The 15,404-nt window shown below is 41.3% G+C and overlaps 1 protein-coding gene across 1 annotated transcript; it reads right to left on the bottom strand.

Annotated features, from left to right (window-relative positions):
- Positions 1 to 3,671: 3,671 nt before the first annotated feature.
- Positions 3,672 to 11,759, bottom strand: cabp7b (calcium binding protein 7b). Its single transcript, XM_067250883.1, has 5 exons — positions 11,651 to 11,759; positions 5,906 to 6,049; positions 5,141 to 5,253; positions 4,034 to 4,181; positions 3,672 to 3,799 (listed from the first exon to the last, which is right to left on the bottom strand). Exons 1-5 carry the CDS (start codon positions 11,757 to 11,759, stop codon positions 3,672 to 3,674), a joined length of 642 nt encoding a protein of 213 aa, XP_067106984.1.
- Between the last annotated feature and the right edge of the window lie 3,645 nt (positions 11,760 to 15,404).

Here is a 15,404-nt window from a genome sequence, read left to right as displayed (position 1 = left end):
AATGTGGTAGCAGGAGCTTACAGAAGAAGGAGGATAAAAAGAGATAGAAATATCAAGTAACAGGTTGTACATTTTTCATGTGTGGGTGTACTGTCAGCTTATTCTCATCTAACCCCAGAAGAATCAACTCCCAGATTTGGTGACATCTTAAATTTCCCAAAGAATTGCAAAAATGAGCAGACATTTATAATCTCTGCTTGAGGGGTTGATAAAATTAGCCGCAAATGTCTTCGAAAAAAGGGCAGTTTTCCACGCCGGTTCTTTGCACCGACATTCAATCTGCATTCACGCAAAGCAGCACCAGCTGAGGCAGCCCCACGTTGAAATTGTAACTGGGCTGCTTTCTAACATCTGGAGGCGACATTGAGGATGTGGATCCTCTAATGATGTCTGCTCGGTGGACCCCCTGCCTGCCAGGTGACGGGGATTCGGGTCCCGCGAGTCCAGGGAGGGGATCACCATCTGGGCTCAGGCTGACTGGCTCCTCCCAAGGTTTCTTTCATTTTCGACACACAGAATTTCCCTGGGAGTTTCTCCTCGTCTTCCTCGAGGGTATCTGTGATCTGTCGATCCATGGGTCTCTGTGGAGACCTGACGATGATTATAAAACTGTCTGTTCAACTGAAGTTTGGATTTTGAGTTCCTGCAAGCCATTGGTGATTTTTAGACCCTTTCATCTGAGCACCCCTAAAAATAATAATAATACAAAAATATAAATAATTATTGTTCATTATCATTTGATGCTGGTAGTTCATGAAGAAAGGGATATCCTTAGTTTTTTCATTCATTCAATATTTTGCATAATAATACATAAATGGATAAATTGTTATCCAGTGAAATTAAGGATTTATAGCAAGGGGGTTTAGCACTTTTGCAAGGCACTGTATTCATGTCACATTCTCATTGGGGGCTGAGCACCCCTAAAGTTCTGATCATAGAATCGCCCCTGCTGCAAGAGTCTGAGTCCGTCCGTCAGCTTCAACACTGGCAGTGGAGGGGTTCTACCAGGCAAAAAAAAAACAGATGGGATCAAGACGCTCGTGTTTCATTTAACTGTGGTTGGCGGCCTGGGATTTCTCCCGACGAAAGCTGTTTGAGACGGCGGCCGTTACCGGAACGTGGTCACGGATCACAGATTGGCAGGACCAGCTGACCTTTCGATCACAGATAGAATCTATGACAGTTTACATGTCTGCTTGCAATGGCTGTCATATAACTAACCCTTTATCCTAGTACTGATTACTTTGTACAATCCCAATCAGTGGGCTGAACCTCAAATCGGAGTTAGGGACGTGATAGTTTACCAGGCCAGTGAATTATACTTACATGTACTCATACCCCCTAAAATATACTAATACACCACATTAGATTCATGAATGAAATGTGCATTACCATATTCTGTCAGCTGGTCTTCATGTTATGTTGAGACTGTCACACTTTGGTGTTCTATTCCGAGAACAAAATGGTGGTCCTCTAACATGAAGCCAATGTGTCTGTGAAAAACTACACATGACAAAAGGCTTAAATGTTATGTATTTAATTGACTTCATGCTTCCAGATACCACACACAAACAGGTTTCATATTAGATGCAATTATATACTGTAGATATTAATATATATGTGCAAATACAGCACATATGAATGACATAATCTCATTGGGATGTTCAACTGTAACTGTAGGGGAGTTGAAACATATTGTTGGATGCTCCATGTATGATGAAGACAGGAAGTGCAAAACGTTTAGAATGTTCGTGTTTCTGTTCACTTTGCTTGCAGGTATTGCATCATTATTTACATTACAATACTTCAGACAAAAATACATTTGGTGGCTTTGAGGTTCTTTCTTCCCAAGAATAGTCCGCAGGAGAATTCTGAAATCATTGGTAAGTGCATTTTTCAAACTCTACTAAGCTTGAAATAGTTACTTTGAGACAAGTTATCAGAGCTGAACAAAACTTGACTCAAGGTAAGTCACAGTACTATGAGTTATAAAACAAAAGAGAAATCTTAGTTTTGGCAAATCGTAAACAACAGTAGAACAACCATATTACCTCAATGCCACTGAAACATACGATACGCTGTATAATTGCTTAAACGTCTATAAAGCGTTGCCTATTTTTCAATACACTAACTATTTGCATTAATGCAATCTATGGACCTATGTTGTATGGTCAAATTAAATAAGTAAAAGAGCAACTGGTTGTCCTTCTTGTGAAGACTATTGCAAGCTCTATTTCTTTGTAATATAATAATATCTCTGTAATGATACATATTCTTGATAACATTTGATAAAAATAGCAAGAAAAAATATAACATTTCATAAAAGTTTTTTTTATGACAAACATTAGTAAAGAAAGCACTGACTCTTGTAAATAAATCTGTAACAGAAAACCCTTAAAGTTAAATGTAAGTCCATGGCCTTAAAACACATTAATTGTGTGACATATCCTCTATTTCCAGTTAACCTGGAAGTATACATTATAACCCTGATTTACAAAATATTTAATGTTTTGCATTCTTAATAGAATCATAGATATAAGGTGTCCTTCCTCTCAATAAGAAAATAGACCCAATTAAACCATAGTGGAAATATGTTGTTTTGGTGTTCTACATAAATGTCAAAAAACAAAACAACATTGATATGTTTGCGTCCATCACAGAATACTGCAAGACATGTAGAGCTTTTGGAATCGTCTCTACATTTACATAGTACTGATATTTACAAAAGGAGTTAATGTACTAAGTACTTTTTTTGCTATAATAATCATATCATTTGCATAATTATTTGGATAGATACATCAAACTTTTGACATTTGACACCACATAGATTAAGAATACACATTTATCTTGAACGTATTTACATGACACTGTACCGTGTGTGTGATTACTGGGACAACGTGGTGGGCTCAGGAAACACCGTTACCTAATTATTATTGTTTGTCAACGTCACAGCAAGCTGCAGCAAGCTCAGACACACCCCATCTAAAATTGTTATGCAAAGCTAGTGCAAATTATAATCCTCCACATTGCGAGCGTAACTCCTCTTACATTAGGTAGTTACACGTTATTCGCTGTTGACTTCCTGCTCCGACTATCTAATACATACTGGGGGGTATTCCAGAAAGCAGGTTATGTGACATACCCGGGTAAGTTAATTCCCCAGCTGACACCCAGCGTTGTAGCAACATTGCCAGTAGGTTGCTGCAACATTGTGATCAGCTATGGATTTACTTACCCAGTTGTGTTGCATAACCTGCCCTCTGGAATACCCCCCCCCTGGTCTCTGAACCACAGAGAGAGCATGGTTACTATCATGGCACAGGCAACACAGGTTCACTCCAAGACATGCTTCCACAATCCTGTCTTATTATTGAGCTCTAAGTCCATGAGTGTTTAAGTTGTTGACTGATATTCTCTCCAGCCTTTGAAGCAACAATATATTTAACATCTGTATTTTACTTTTGTATTTTTTTTTACAGATTTTACACTCCCGTTTTTGACAGTTGTTGTAACAGAAAGCTCAAATGGATTTCAGACCAGATTTTTTGCTGATTTAAATTTGGTGCTGGGGTTACAGCTCTATTTATTCCCTCCAACCCACTAAGTTGAATGTCAACAAACAACAAACAAACAAAAAACACTTGTTTGGGAAGAGGATGGAGCTCCTGTGTTTACTTCATTCCTCTCCTGAGCATCTGATTGGCTGCGATGAGCATCACGCTGATGATGAAAGCAATGGCGAAGGCACAAATCAGGCTTTTCCGCACACACGTATGCTTCACCTGTTGTGTTGGGCTTGCTGTGTGTGGGGGGAGGGGGAAGGGTTTGAGTTTGGGTTGAGGGGAGGGAGAAAGAGAGAGAGAAAGAGAGAAAGAGAGAAAGCATGAGGGAGGAAGTGAGAAATAGTTAAAAAAATGTGTACGTTGATTTGCTAAATGAATTTACCACCATGTCAATGTTAAAATTCATACCGTACATCAATGAATAACATTTTAGGGATAAAATCTATGGATAGATAATGCTGAGGTCATACTGTCGATGTCCACTTGGCACTCTGGACTGTCCATGTGGCTCTCCTCGGTCATAATGATGTTCTCGATATCTTTCATGGTGAGGTGGTCACAGAACGTGTCGTACAACAGGCTCTTCAGCTCGTCCACGGTCAGCTTCTGCATGTCACACTGAGGGAGGGCAGGAGAAACAGTTCTGTATGTCACACTGAGGGAGGGCAGGAGAAACAGCCCTGCATGTCACACTGAGGGAGGGCAGGAGAAACAGCCCTGCATGTCACACTGAGGGAGGGCAGGAGAAACAGCCCTGTATGTCACACTGAGGGAGGGCAGGAGAAACAGCCCTGTATGTCACACTGAGGGAGGGCAGGAGAAACAGCCCTGCATGTCACACTGAAGGAGGGCAGGAGAAACAGCCCTGCATGTCACACTGAGGGAGGGCAGGAGAAACAGCCCTGCATGTCACACTGAAGGAGGGCAGGAGAAACAGTCCTGCTGTCTGAAGTTAGTTGTGGTTTATAAACTATTTTATTCGACTGTGTCGACTACTTTGTACTACATTCTGTATAGGATAAAGTGTTTCATACTACTGCACAGATTACACTATGCTACAATATACTATTAATAACATACAATATACTATTAACTATAAATATATTGTATACTATAACATTATATTTATAATAAAGTATAACTAGTATAGAAACATCCATTGTCATGTCAATGTCTTGCCCTCAGTGTTGCCTTTTTCAAACACCAAAATGATTCATCACTGAAATCGGTGACCAACGGGCTGTAAACAATTAACTCATAAAAAGGGTTTTGTTAATTGAGTGAACATTGCACTAGGACCGCCTCTGATTAAGAAATAGAATTGATTTCAAAAACCTCAGAGGAAAACCTGCTCAGCCAATTAAAACTGTTAAACAGTCTGGAATTACTCTCATCTTTTAATGACCACAATATTTAACTCCTATCATGTTTTCATGGGCATTTTAATTAACATGGTTTATTATCACCAAATAGTTTCAAAGCCCTCACTTCAACAAGGAACGAGAAAATCATAATTAACCCTGATATAAAGTCGGGGACTTTACAGAAAAGAGAACACTGATAACTTCTTTGTATACCTTCCAGAACACAGAGTCGAAATCTGCTCCGTGGAACTTATCGGGCATTCCAGCTGCAGATAGTTTTGGCCCCAGGAGGGTCACAAACTCCTCAAAGTCAACCTGGCCATCGCCTGCAAAGACAAGTGTGTAGGCATGAACACAACAGATACACACGGTACATAGACAATACATGAAAGTACACACACGGTACAGAACATTAAAATATAATGTAACAAAACCAATACACAGCAAATAAATGAAAGAATAAATAAATACAATCCACTGCAACAATACACATACACAGGAAAGAAACATCCAATTAATGTAATCTACTGTGACAATACACATTTATTCATTTAGCAGACGCTTTTATCCAAAGCGACTTCCAATACACAGTAAGTAAACGTACTATCAGTGATCAAAGTGACTTGTAGCATCCTGTGCTGTGTGCTCATGTACTGTAGGTGTGTAGATGAGCAACTGGGAGATACTTGGGAGTCAGGTGGCTGAGCGGTTAGGGAATTGAGCTAGTAATCCGAAGGTTGCTGGTTCAATTCTGGCCGTGACAAATGACATTGTGTCCTTGGGCAAGGCACTTCATCCTACTTGCCTCGGGGGAATGTCCCTGTACTTACTGTAAGTCGCTCTGGATAAGAGCGCCTGCTAAATGACTAAATGTAAATCAGAAGGTTGCCGGTTCGATTTCTGGCCGTGGCAAATGACATTGTGTCCTTGGGCAAGGCACTTCACCCTACGTCTGCTAAATGACTACATGTTACTTGCCGTCCATGTCCAGCCTCTGGATGATGACCTCTAGCTCCACCTCATTGGGCATGTACCCCAGCGAGCGCATGGCCATGCCCAGCTCTTGCTTGGAGATGAAGCCGTTCCCATCGCGGTCGAACACCTTGAACGCCTCCCTTATCTCTGCGGGTCGGGTGGAAGGTTGGAGGAGCAGAGAAAGGAAGTGACATAGGGATTGGGCTAGGGTGAGTATGTTATTGATTCTAGGGATGGGGGGGGGGATGAGGGATGAGAGAGTGTCACTTGAACAGGCTTGATGAAATGTTTCATGGCCCGACAGCTATTCGTGTAATATTCTCTATCATTAACCAAACGAAACGCCACCCAAGCGTCATTAAGAAAGCTATATCATTTTTTATTCACAACCCCTTTTGATGACATCATATAGAAGTTTCTTTATATCTTTGCCATGTTGCTTACATGATCGAACCCATTTTTTATTCTACCCTTATATGCACTGGGTATAAGACTGTGGAAATCTGAAAGCTATTTACCAAACTAAACGTTGGCCCAATAGACGATAATAGACACTGTGGGCTATTACACCAATCAATGCTACAAACCAATGCTAACCAGTGCTATTCTAATCCACATTTAGCATTTGATACTCTGGAAGCAGCCTGTCGCTAAATCTTAATAAGTCTCTGGTGCTTTCAGACTGCTAACTAAAACGTAGAGCAGCATGTGTTTCAAGGAATTACTTATTTTCTTTATCCCCTGGTGGTAACGGGCTGTGCACAAGAACTGAATGAATCCCCTGAATGAATGGATGACTCCATGCCCATAGGGGCATTTGTTTATTGAGCTAAAACGATTCCAGAGTGACTCATCTATGCCATGTGAATCCTTGTTATTATAAAGATCAGAAAGCAAGCTGAATGCGGCACTAAGTGTCTGCAGGACTCTCGGGGGAAGACCCAGCAACTGACAGAGGCCCAGAGCACTAAACAATGTCTTGAGTGTGCTGCAGATCAAAGCAGAAATTCGCTTCAGCTATACAGACAGCAATAGAATGTTTGTTGAGGATCCATTTTAGAATACGGATTCATTCTAGAACGTAGATTATTTTATCTTTTTTTGGGACTTCATCAGCCTTCGGCATGAGGCATGTTTGTTTGTTTTGTCTGATCTGCTGTCAGGTTTTCACCTTTTGTCTACCATGCATCATCTATGCAGAGCTGTGATCCCCACCCCTCTCTCTCGCTCGCTCTCTCTCCTTCCCAAGACTGCTAGAAACACTACTCAATACTGGTAGAAACACTGCAAAATGCAGTTTGAAACAGCCATTAAAAACAAATGTTCCATTTCTCTCAGACCAGTAGATGCTATTTTTTTTATAACAAGCTAATACGTTCCACTCACAGCTGGTACAGTATTATGCCATTCAACAAAACGAACACTGTCAGGCAGATACTAGTGACAGAACATTAATTCAGCACCAGTGATATATACTTTCATCCACTGACAGGCTGTCCTGTTTCCAGACTTAAAGTGGAGCCCCTTTTGGTTCAATAGCACCAATTCATTCTAGCCTTCAGTGTCTCTTCAAGGTCAGTCCAGAAGGTTTTTACAACAAAAAAATAAATTATATAATTATGTTGTTGCTGTAGACATTTGAGTTGGAATCCATGCTCTAGTGCTTGGGCAATTGAATACTACAAAGACATTCTTTCCAACTGCCAAAGTCAATTTACTTCAGAGTAATTGTGCAACACCAGATCTTTGACCACAGTTGAAATTGCATGTCAGCTATCAGTGTTAGTGCTCAAGATAAATGTCTGATCTATCCAAGGCCATTTGACGGTCTTAAGGAATAACACCGCTCTGGGAAAATGTATCAAACTACCATCAAAACCCATTACTCAAACAACAAAAAACTGCAAGTCCAAATCCATCTCAAACATTCAGCTGCTTGCATACATAGAACTACCTTCATGTTCACAACTTTGGTAATGCTTGGACTAGAGATTAATTTCCAGGTAAAGTGAGTTCTGTTCAGGCCGAAAAGAACACAGCTACACAGGGGATCGCACTATCATCCCTGAGATAACGGGAAATGCTGAACCTTTGTCCCCCTGTTTACTAGTCGTACCGTTAACCGGAGGACAATGTATTCCTACGCTCAGGACTTTGTACTTCCTGCTCGCCCGCTAGGATCAACATCAAGGTGAGACACTTCAGCCAACGTGACACCTATGAACTTTAGCTAATTTTACGATTGTATATTACTTATGGACACTGACATATGTGCTCATTTGATTATATTACTTCTAGCTAATTAGCTTATTAAGTATTTGGGGTTATGTCGCTATAGGTAGTCAAATCTGAACTTCTGCATTGTGACTACGTTGTTGTCTCATCCTTCATGTGATTGATCCTAGCTCGTCTGGGCCATTGGCATGATAATACTTCTGTGTTTTATGAAGTGAAACAAAAATTATTCAACTTGACTGACAGGTATTCTGTGTATTTACTGGTTCCAGGTAGTCAATGATCTCCCTCCAGGAATGACCTTGTTTTGCTTGATAGCTTTGCTCTTAGTGTTTTGAGTACTAAATCCCCTTGAAGATACAGATAATAAGTAGATATTTCGCTTCCTTTTGATGGTCCAGGATAATTGCTGCACCATAGGCAGGTGTATTTGGTTCAGTAGAGGAGGTCCAGTAACTAACTTTGTGAATGCCTAGCTTCTCTTAGGTCACAGTTATGTGGGTTCTTGAAGATGAGAGGTATGATTTATCACTGTTAGCAAACCCTCAGTGGAGCTCATTTAAACTGCCTGGGTCTCCAGAGGGAATTCACTGATTACCATTCTGTAAAAATCTAAGCTTATCTGTAATACTACTCTCCCACTTTGGAATAAATCCACCTAAAGCCTAGGTGGCTGAGCGGTTAGGGAATCGGGCTAGTAATCTGAAGGTTGCCAGTTCGATTCCCGGCCGTGCCAAATGATGTTGTGTCCTTGGGCAAGGCACTTCACCCTACATGCCTCGGGGAGAATGTCCCTGTACTTACTGTAAGTCGCTCTGGATAAGAGCGTCTGCTAAATGACTAAATGTAAATGTAAATAGTTGACATTCGATCAGACTCTTAAGCATTTTTCTTTTGTTGGAATACAACAATATTTTCTACTGTAAACTAAAAATCATTGTTTGTGTATGTATGTACGTCTGCCTGTTAAATCAGAAGGATGAATCAATATTGTTTTTATTCAGACGCCTCCATCCTTATGCTTCCAGAAAGAAAGACTGCCTCATGATTATGTCTCCATTCGTCTCTGTGTGAACAGCATTGTGTAACATCCCTCTGTTTGTGACAAAGACAGCTTTGCATGCTAAATGAAAGCAGATCTGCGGCCCACTACTACATCTGGTGTCTGGGGGATCCTTCTACACACTGGGATCTATAAATACCATTCTCTGGCTCCCAGGCACTGAGCAACAGGAAGAACATTACACTGAAAAACCAGGAAGTTTATGTTGAACTACAGTCTTATCTATCTCAACAGACATGCCTTTCTCTTGTCCAAGGATATGAAGCACTTAGCTGCGACAGTTTGGCCAGTATGCAATAGCAGGGGATGCTTGAGGTATTTGAGAAACACATCTGAAACATTCTGACATATAACAGAGGTCCGTAAAAGCCAATCTGGCCATTTTGTTGAATTTAACTTACTGAAATCCAGTGAAAAAGTTTTGGAGATGTTCACGTTTGACATAACATAGGTGTTTAGGTTTTGCTAACAATTTTTTTTTTTTAAGAGAAAGCCATATCACAACATAGTTTTCAAATTTCTTATATGTCTCTATTACTTACAATTTTAGAGGTTGTTCACTTTTGTGACATTGTTAGAAAGCCCAGGATGTCCTCTCAATTGGACAAGAGAAACAATCAAACACAGAGGGCAGTATGGTTGCAAAGTTCCTAGACCAAAACCAATATCCACTATAGCAGACATAAATAAGTTCCTGGGCCACAGGAGAACATGTCCTCCATCCAGCAGTCCAGCCAGCCTCCTCTCCATATGTGGGAGTCAGGTGGCTTAGCGGTTAGGGAATCGAGCTAGTAATCAGAAGGTTGCCGGTTCGATTTCCTGCCAGGCAAATGACCTTGTGTCCTTGGGCAAGGCACTTCGCCCTACTTGCCCCGGGGGAATGTCCCTGTACTTACTGTAAGTCAGTATACTGTAAGTCAGATAAGAGCGTCTGCTAAATGACTAAATGTAATGTAAATGTAATATGTTAACGACCATGTAGCAAAGCTACGCTCGGGACAGTGCCGTTGGCCTGGCAGTCTCTCCACCTGCAACACATGGAGGCTCTACATCCTCTGTTTTGATCTCATTCTTTGAATTAAGTTCACTCTTAGCCGAGTTTTTAATGAGATCTGTTTCCCCTTATGCAAGTGGGTTTGTAAATCGCTCAAAGCAATAAATATTTTGGGGAGGTGAGACAACTTGGCAGGAAGTAGGCCTGGTCATCAGGAAGTGGGCCTGGACATCCTGCAAACAGCTGAAGGCAAAAATAGATTTTCATCATCGACATGAAAGGATGTCGCGTTTGATTGTCCTCTTCTTCTTAGGTTCCAGAAAAACACTAGCCGTGCCATTATTTTGATCTGACCAGCGACTCCTTTTCATCTTGTCTTTTCTTTTTCTAGTGTTATGTAAAAAATCTAAAATGAAGATCAATGTTTGAATGCGTGAGTGTGAATGGAGATGTGTGTCTTGGTATGTTGCCAATTCACTTTTCAGACAGGTGTAGTAATGATCTCTGGCATGGTTCCCCTGGGCAGGGAGAGGATCTTAATGATGTGATGCTGTATCCATCAATCTCAACTCAGTAAGAGTTGGTTACAATGAGGAAAAAGCTATTTTGCTTCTACATTTCATTGTCATTTATTGATACACTGTATTAGGCAGTCCTACAGTACACACCTCATTCTGTTTTAGCTCATAGCGTTTTTATAATTTCAATGATTCTGCTGCTTTTACAAATAAATCCATCACAGGCTTTTTTATGATACATTATTATTTGGATCCTCTAACCTCCTGGTGTCTTGGGCTATCAATCAGGAATAACCTTAGCAAGAAAAAACCCCAGCAAAAGGCAAATTCATGAATATAGTCCCACTTAATTGGCTTCTGTGAGTCATTCCTTTCAAGAGGCAAGACAACCTGTCTTGGTGACATGCTGTGAACCCGGTGCGTGTACAAGATCGGAAATAGAACATTTCCTGACATTATATAAACAAGGAATTATAATAAACTAATAAGGAATTATTCAAAATGACTGTATGTTATCTAAAATATTCAATTCTATTTTAGCTGTCAAACCAACAGCCAACAATCTACTACAATTGGTCCCATCAATATATGACAGATACTGCATGTCATTAAATATGTCAAGGAACCTATTTAAACATTTGAGTGATTTTTTGAATTATCTTCCAGAGAGCAGATGGTTTATTTGTACATATCCCCATTTATAAATCGGTTACACATGTTAGGTTGCAACAGATAAAAGCAGGGAAAGTGAGTATGATTCATACTGAACTGGATTTGGTAGGCATTATATTTGTCCGTTTCAGGCCGACATCTATTGAGGCGATGGGGCGCTATCCAAGGTCCTGAACTCATGGTGGCAGTAAATTAATGATGTCAAAGCTCAACTTTCACCTAAATGCACATGCAAATGGTATTTGTTTGAAACAATAAACTCTCACCTTCCACCTCATCCTCAGGCAAGGTTACGGGTGTTCGATACGATAGGATATCTGGAATTGTGCAAAGTCCCTTGTACATGAACCTGGTAGTTACAGCACGCACTGGCATTTCTGCGAGGGAAAACCAACACCTGTTTGGCGATCGTCATATAGCTCCCCGTGGTTTTTGATGGAAACTTCGCTCGGTAGGCTGTCCACTTTTCGAAGAGAAAAAAGTCCACAGAAACTAAATATTTAAGTGCTCTTGGTTGTTTTGCGTTCTTCTAGTTCATTCAGAAACCCAACGACAGAATCGTGTAACGTCGAGCTCGGTGACAAAGTGTAAGCTGTACTCCTTTGGTTTCGATGCACACAAGCTACATCCCGAGTGCAAAAATAGTCGAGACAAATAGGCTACAGTCTAGAGTTTGTGTAGGCTGCACAAACGAAACGCATTGTCTTACCTAAAACAATAATCATCATAAACTGGTGACACAATCATTCAAGCCATAAACCCACTCTATTGAGACCTCACAATAAAAGACCTCCACGAGACACTAGCACATCCGTGAAGGAAGCGTTTGAGGATTCCAAAAATGCATTAAAAACAGAGCAAACTGAAACCCGAGTCTGCACCGAGGGCTTCTCTGTCAAAGTTGTCACTAATTTACAAGAATGCGCATTTCAAAGACCGAAATATGTTAAGTTGTATCCTACAGGTTCCGGTTTTTGGGTTAAATAATTTAAAAGAGTCATCATTATCTCACATTTCTTTCACATCTTTGTTTTTGCGTCTTGCTTAGCCTACTCAAAACCAGTTAAATGATCTTGCAGAAATTGCAAACGGTTGTTTTATAGGTTGCCTGTTTCTTAGCTGCGAAAAGACGAGGGGAAAAAAACCCAAACCTAAAAATTCTCGAATGTCTCCCGATAAGATGTTCAAGAGATTTCCCCGCCGACTCCCGTTTTTTGAGGTGTTGCCTACACTCTCCGTACGCAGGTTGATTCAGTCTTATTCTCCGTGCGCTGTCTCATTTTGGCTCACTCTCAGCTCGCGCACTCCAAAAGCCACGCGCTCCATCCACCTATCTCTCCCCCACCCCTCCCATTCCTATCCAAGACGTTGTAAATTATTTTACAAAATAGCGCACGAGTGGTATAACTCAGGCTGCCTGTCATGTAAGCATGAGACGTTTTGAGTGCTGAACAGATTGCTCATGATAACAACTCAGACACAATCAGCTTGGTTCAATACCCAAAAGCCAAATGCTTCCTATATGAAAAAAGATGATCTCGTTACTGCAAAAGGCTGGTATTCGATTTTTTGAACACACTTGAATTCCAGCTTTTAACTAATTGCCTGGAACGTTGGTAATTAATCGATCTTCCAGGGCAATGACATCCAAAGCAGGTCTGACAGACATAACAAATATGCTGTTTCTAGAGAGCCAGGATGATGGTGGAGCCTACTATCACAGAAAGAGGAATAGAATACGGCGTGACACAAGTTGAGATCACCCTGCGCCTCCATCACTCACTCTCCTGGTTCAGTGTGATCTAGTTGTGGACCTTAAATGGGGCCTTTGTAAAATGTATTTGTGTTTTGGGAAGATCATTGTACAGTGTTGCATCATGGGCTCCACGGAGAGATTCACAAACCTCTTTAGCATTTATTTCGCTTTCGTCTGAAACATCACAGAAAACACTCAGACCTGCATCGGCTTGATCTGCAGTGAGACGCTCCACCACTCAGCCATCCCCTTGTTCCTGCGCGAGGCTGGTCTGGCAGGTCTATTCTCCTCCCAATGCAGGGGGGTCGTCTCTCTCCACTGCACCTGAGGCTCTCTCCGGGCACCAGCCTCAGAGTCTGACAGCATGCTTCATGAGACCTGAATAACAGGCTTTCCTGTCCAGGCTCATGCACCATTCGATGGATGTGTGAAGATTCAGAGACTGAGTCTCTGAATCTTCACAGATTCAGGCTCCTGCTTCCAACAATGACACAGCGTCTGAAGAAACTTGTGTTCGTTGGAAAGTGTCGGGAATTTTCACTGGTAAACAGATCAAGTACTTGATGGATTTAATTGTAAAAAAACAAAACAGCTATGAGCTAAAACCAGAACACAATGGCATGTACTGTAGGAACACACGATACAGCTGTACAACATGACACAATTATTTTAGCTTTTTTTTTCACAGTCAGCCAGACATCCAGTGGTCTGGGATAAACAGACTCTACTGTGACTCCGCCAAAAGCCCCCCACTTGTAGTGTGTTTACAAAGGTACCCTGCTCGCTTGGTGCCTGAGAGCCAACCTTTAAATATGGATTGATCTTCAATGTCATAGCTTCCCTGCTAGGAATAAAATATGCTGGAAAGCTGTACAAACCAGTATGGTATGAAGATTGTTTTGTATGCTTGGTGACAGACTGAGTATGTATGTGTGTATGTATGTGTGTGTGTGTGTGTGTGTGTGTGTGTGTGTGTGTGTGTGTATGTGTGTATGTATGTGTGTATGTGTGTATGTGTGTGTGTGTGTGTGTGTGTGTGTGTGTGTGTGTGTGTGTGTGTGTGTGTGTGTGTGTGTGTGTGTGTGTGTGTGTGAGAAAGAGAGAGAATATGGTGCCACTGTGAAAAAGTACACACTTTCAGTCGAAGGTCAGGTAGCTCAATAACCTCCAGACTGCATTCATGCCCTGACCAGCAGGCCCCTTCTTTTGTTCCAACTGAATCTTTAATGGTTTGAGTCCATTGGAGGCGACCTCAGGGTAACAGAGACTGTCAATATGACTTCACTCTGCTTTGTTTCCCCTTCACTCCTCTGCTTGTTCGGCAAACACGGTTCAAAGAGCCCTTGCGCCTTCCTTGTGATCGAGAACAGATGGCCTCCTCTGTCTCACCTGGGTCAAGAGACCGACTCCAGAAGTGAATGTTCAGCGAACCCCTGGGGAGGCAGTTGTACGTGTCACGTCTTAACAACTACCAAGCTACCAAAACGACCGAACGGCTTCACCTCGGTTTAAAGCTCAGGTACCTTTTGGCTGGTTAGTTGGGAATACATTTTATTTGTTTAGTTATGAACATCCTGACATTGGGGTAAACTGTTGAACAACTTCAATTTCATATCCTTGGCAAGGTACGAAAAGTAAACAGTGTTTAATTTTTGTTCCACAAGATAGGATTGGGACAACAGGGCTTGATGGCTGTAAATATTTGAGTTTGTTTATGTGTAATGCAGAGGTACTGCAGCTTCTCCTGGTCAAGCTATAAACAAACAAACAACAAAGAAATACCTGTTCTTTCACATTCCCCTAGCCAATCCGAGATTATATCATGACAACAGCACACCTTTTCACCTGTGGACGCGGTACACCCATTGGAGGTTCCTTCAGTCACACAACGCAGGATTATTTCCAATGACATGCCCAAGGGCATTGTTTACACCAACTGATATTTTCTGTGGTTGCCATGGCCACTTCAGAATGCAGCACACACCCTCATACCCAGTGATGACATAGATTTATGTTAGGCGTTAACAACAATCCTCAGATGTGAATAAGCTGGAGAAGTATGGTGTTTTTCTATTAGATGAATAAATCAATGTAAACTTCATTGAGTGTTTTTTTTATTCTGCAGCTTTGTTTTATGTTGAGGAGACATTGGATATTTTGATTAGATTCCGTTAAGATCAGCCTCCACACACACACACACACACACACAAACACACACACTCACGCAGGCAGGCACACAAACAAACACACTCACTCACAAACTC

This window comes from Osmerus mordax, chromosome 14 (assembly GCF_038355195.1).
Source record: "Osmerus mordax isolate fOsmMor3 chromosome 14, fOsmMor3.pri, whole genome shotgun sequence".
Lineage (NCBI taxonomy): Eukaryota > Metazoa > Chordata > Actinopteri > Osmeriformes > Osmeridae > Osmerus > Osmerus mordax.
The sequence above is the reverse complement of the archived record's forward strand: the minus strand, read 5'-3'. Positions and strand labels throughout refer to the sequence as shown.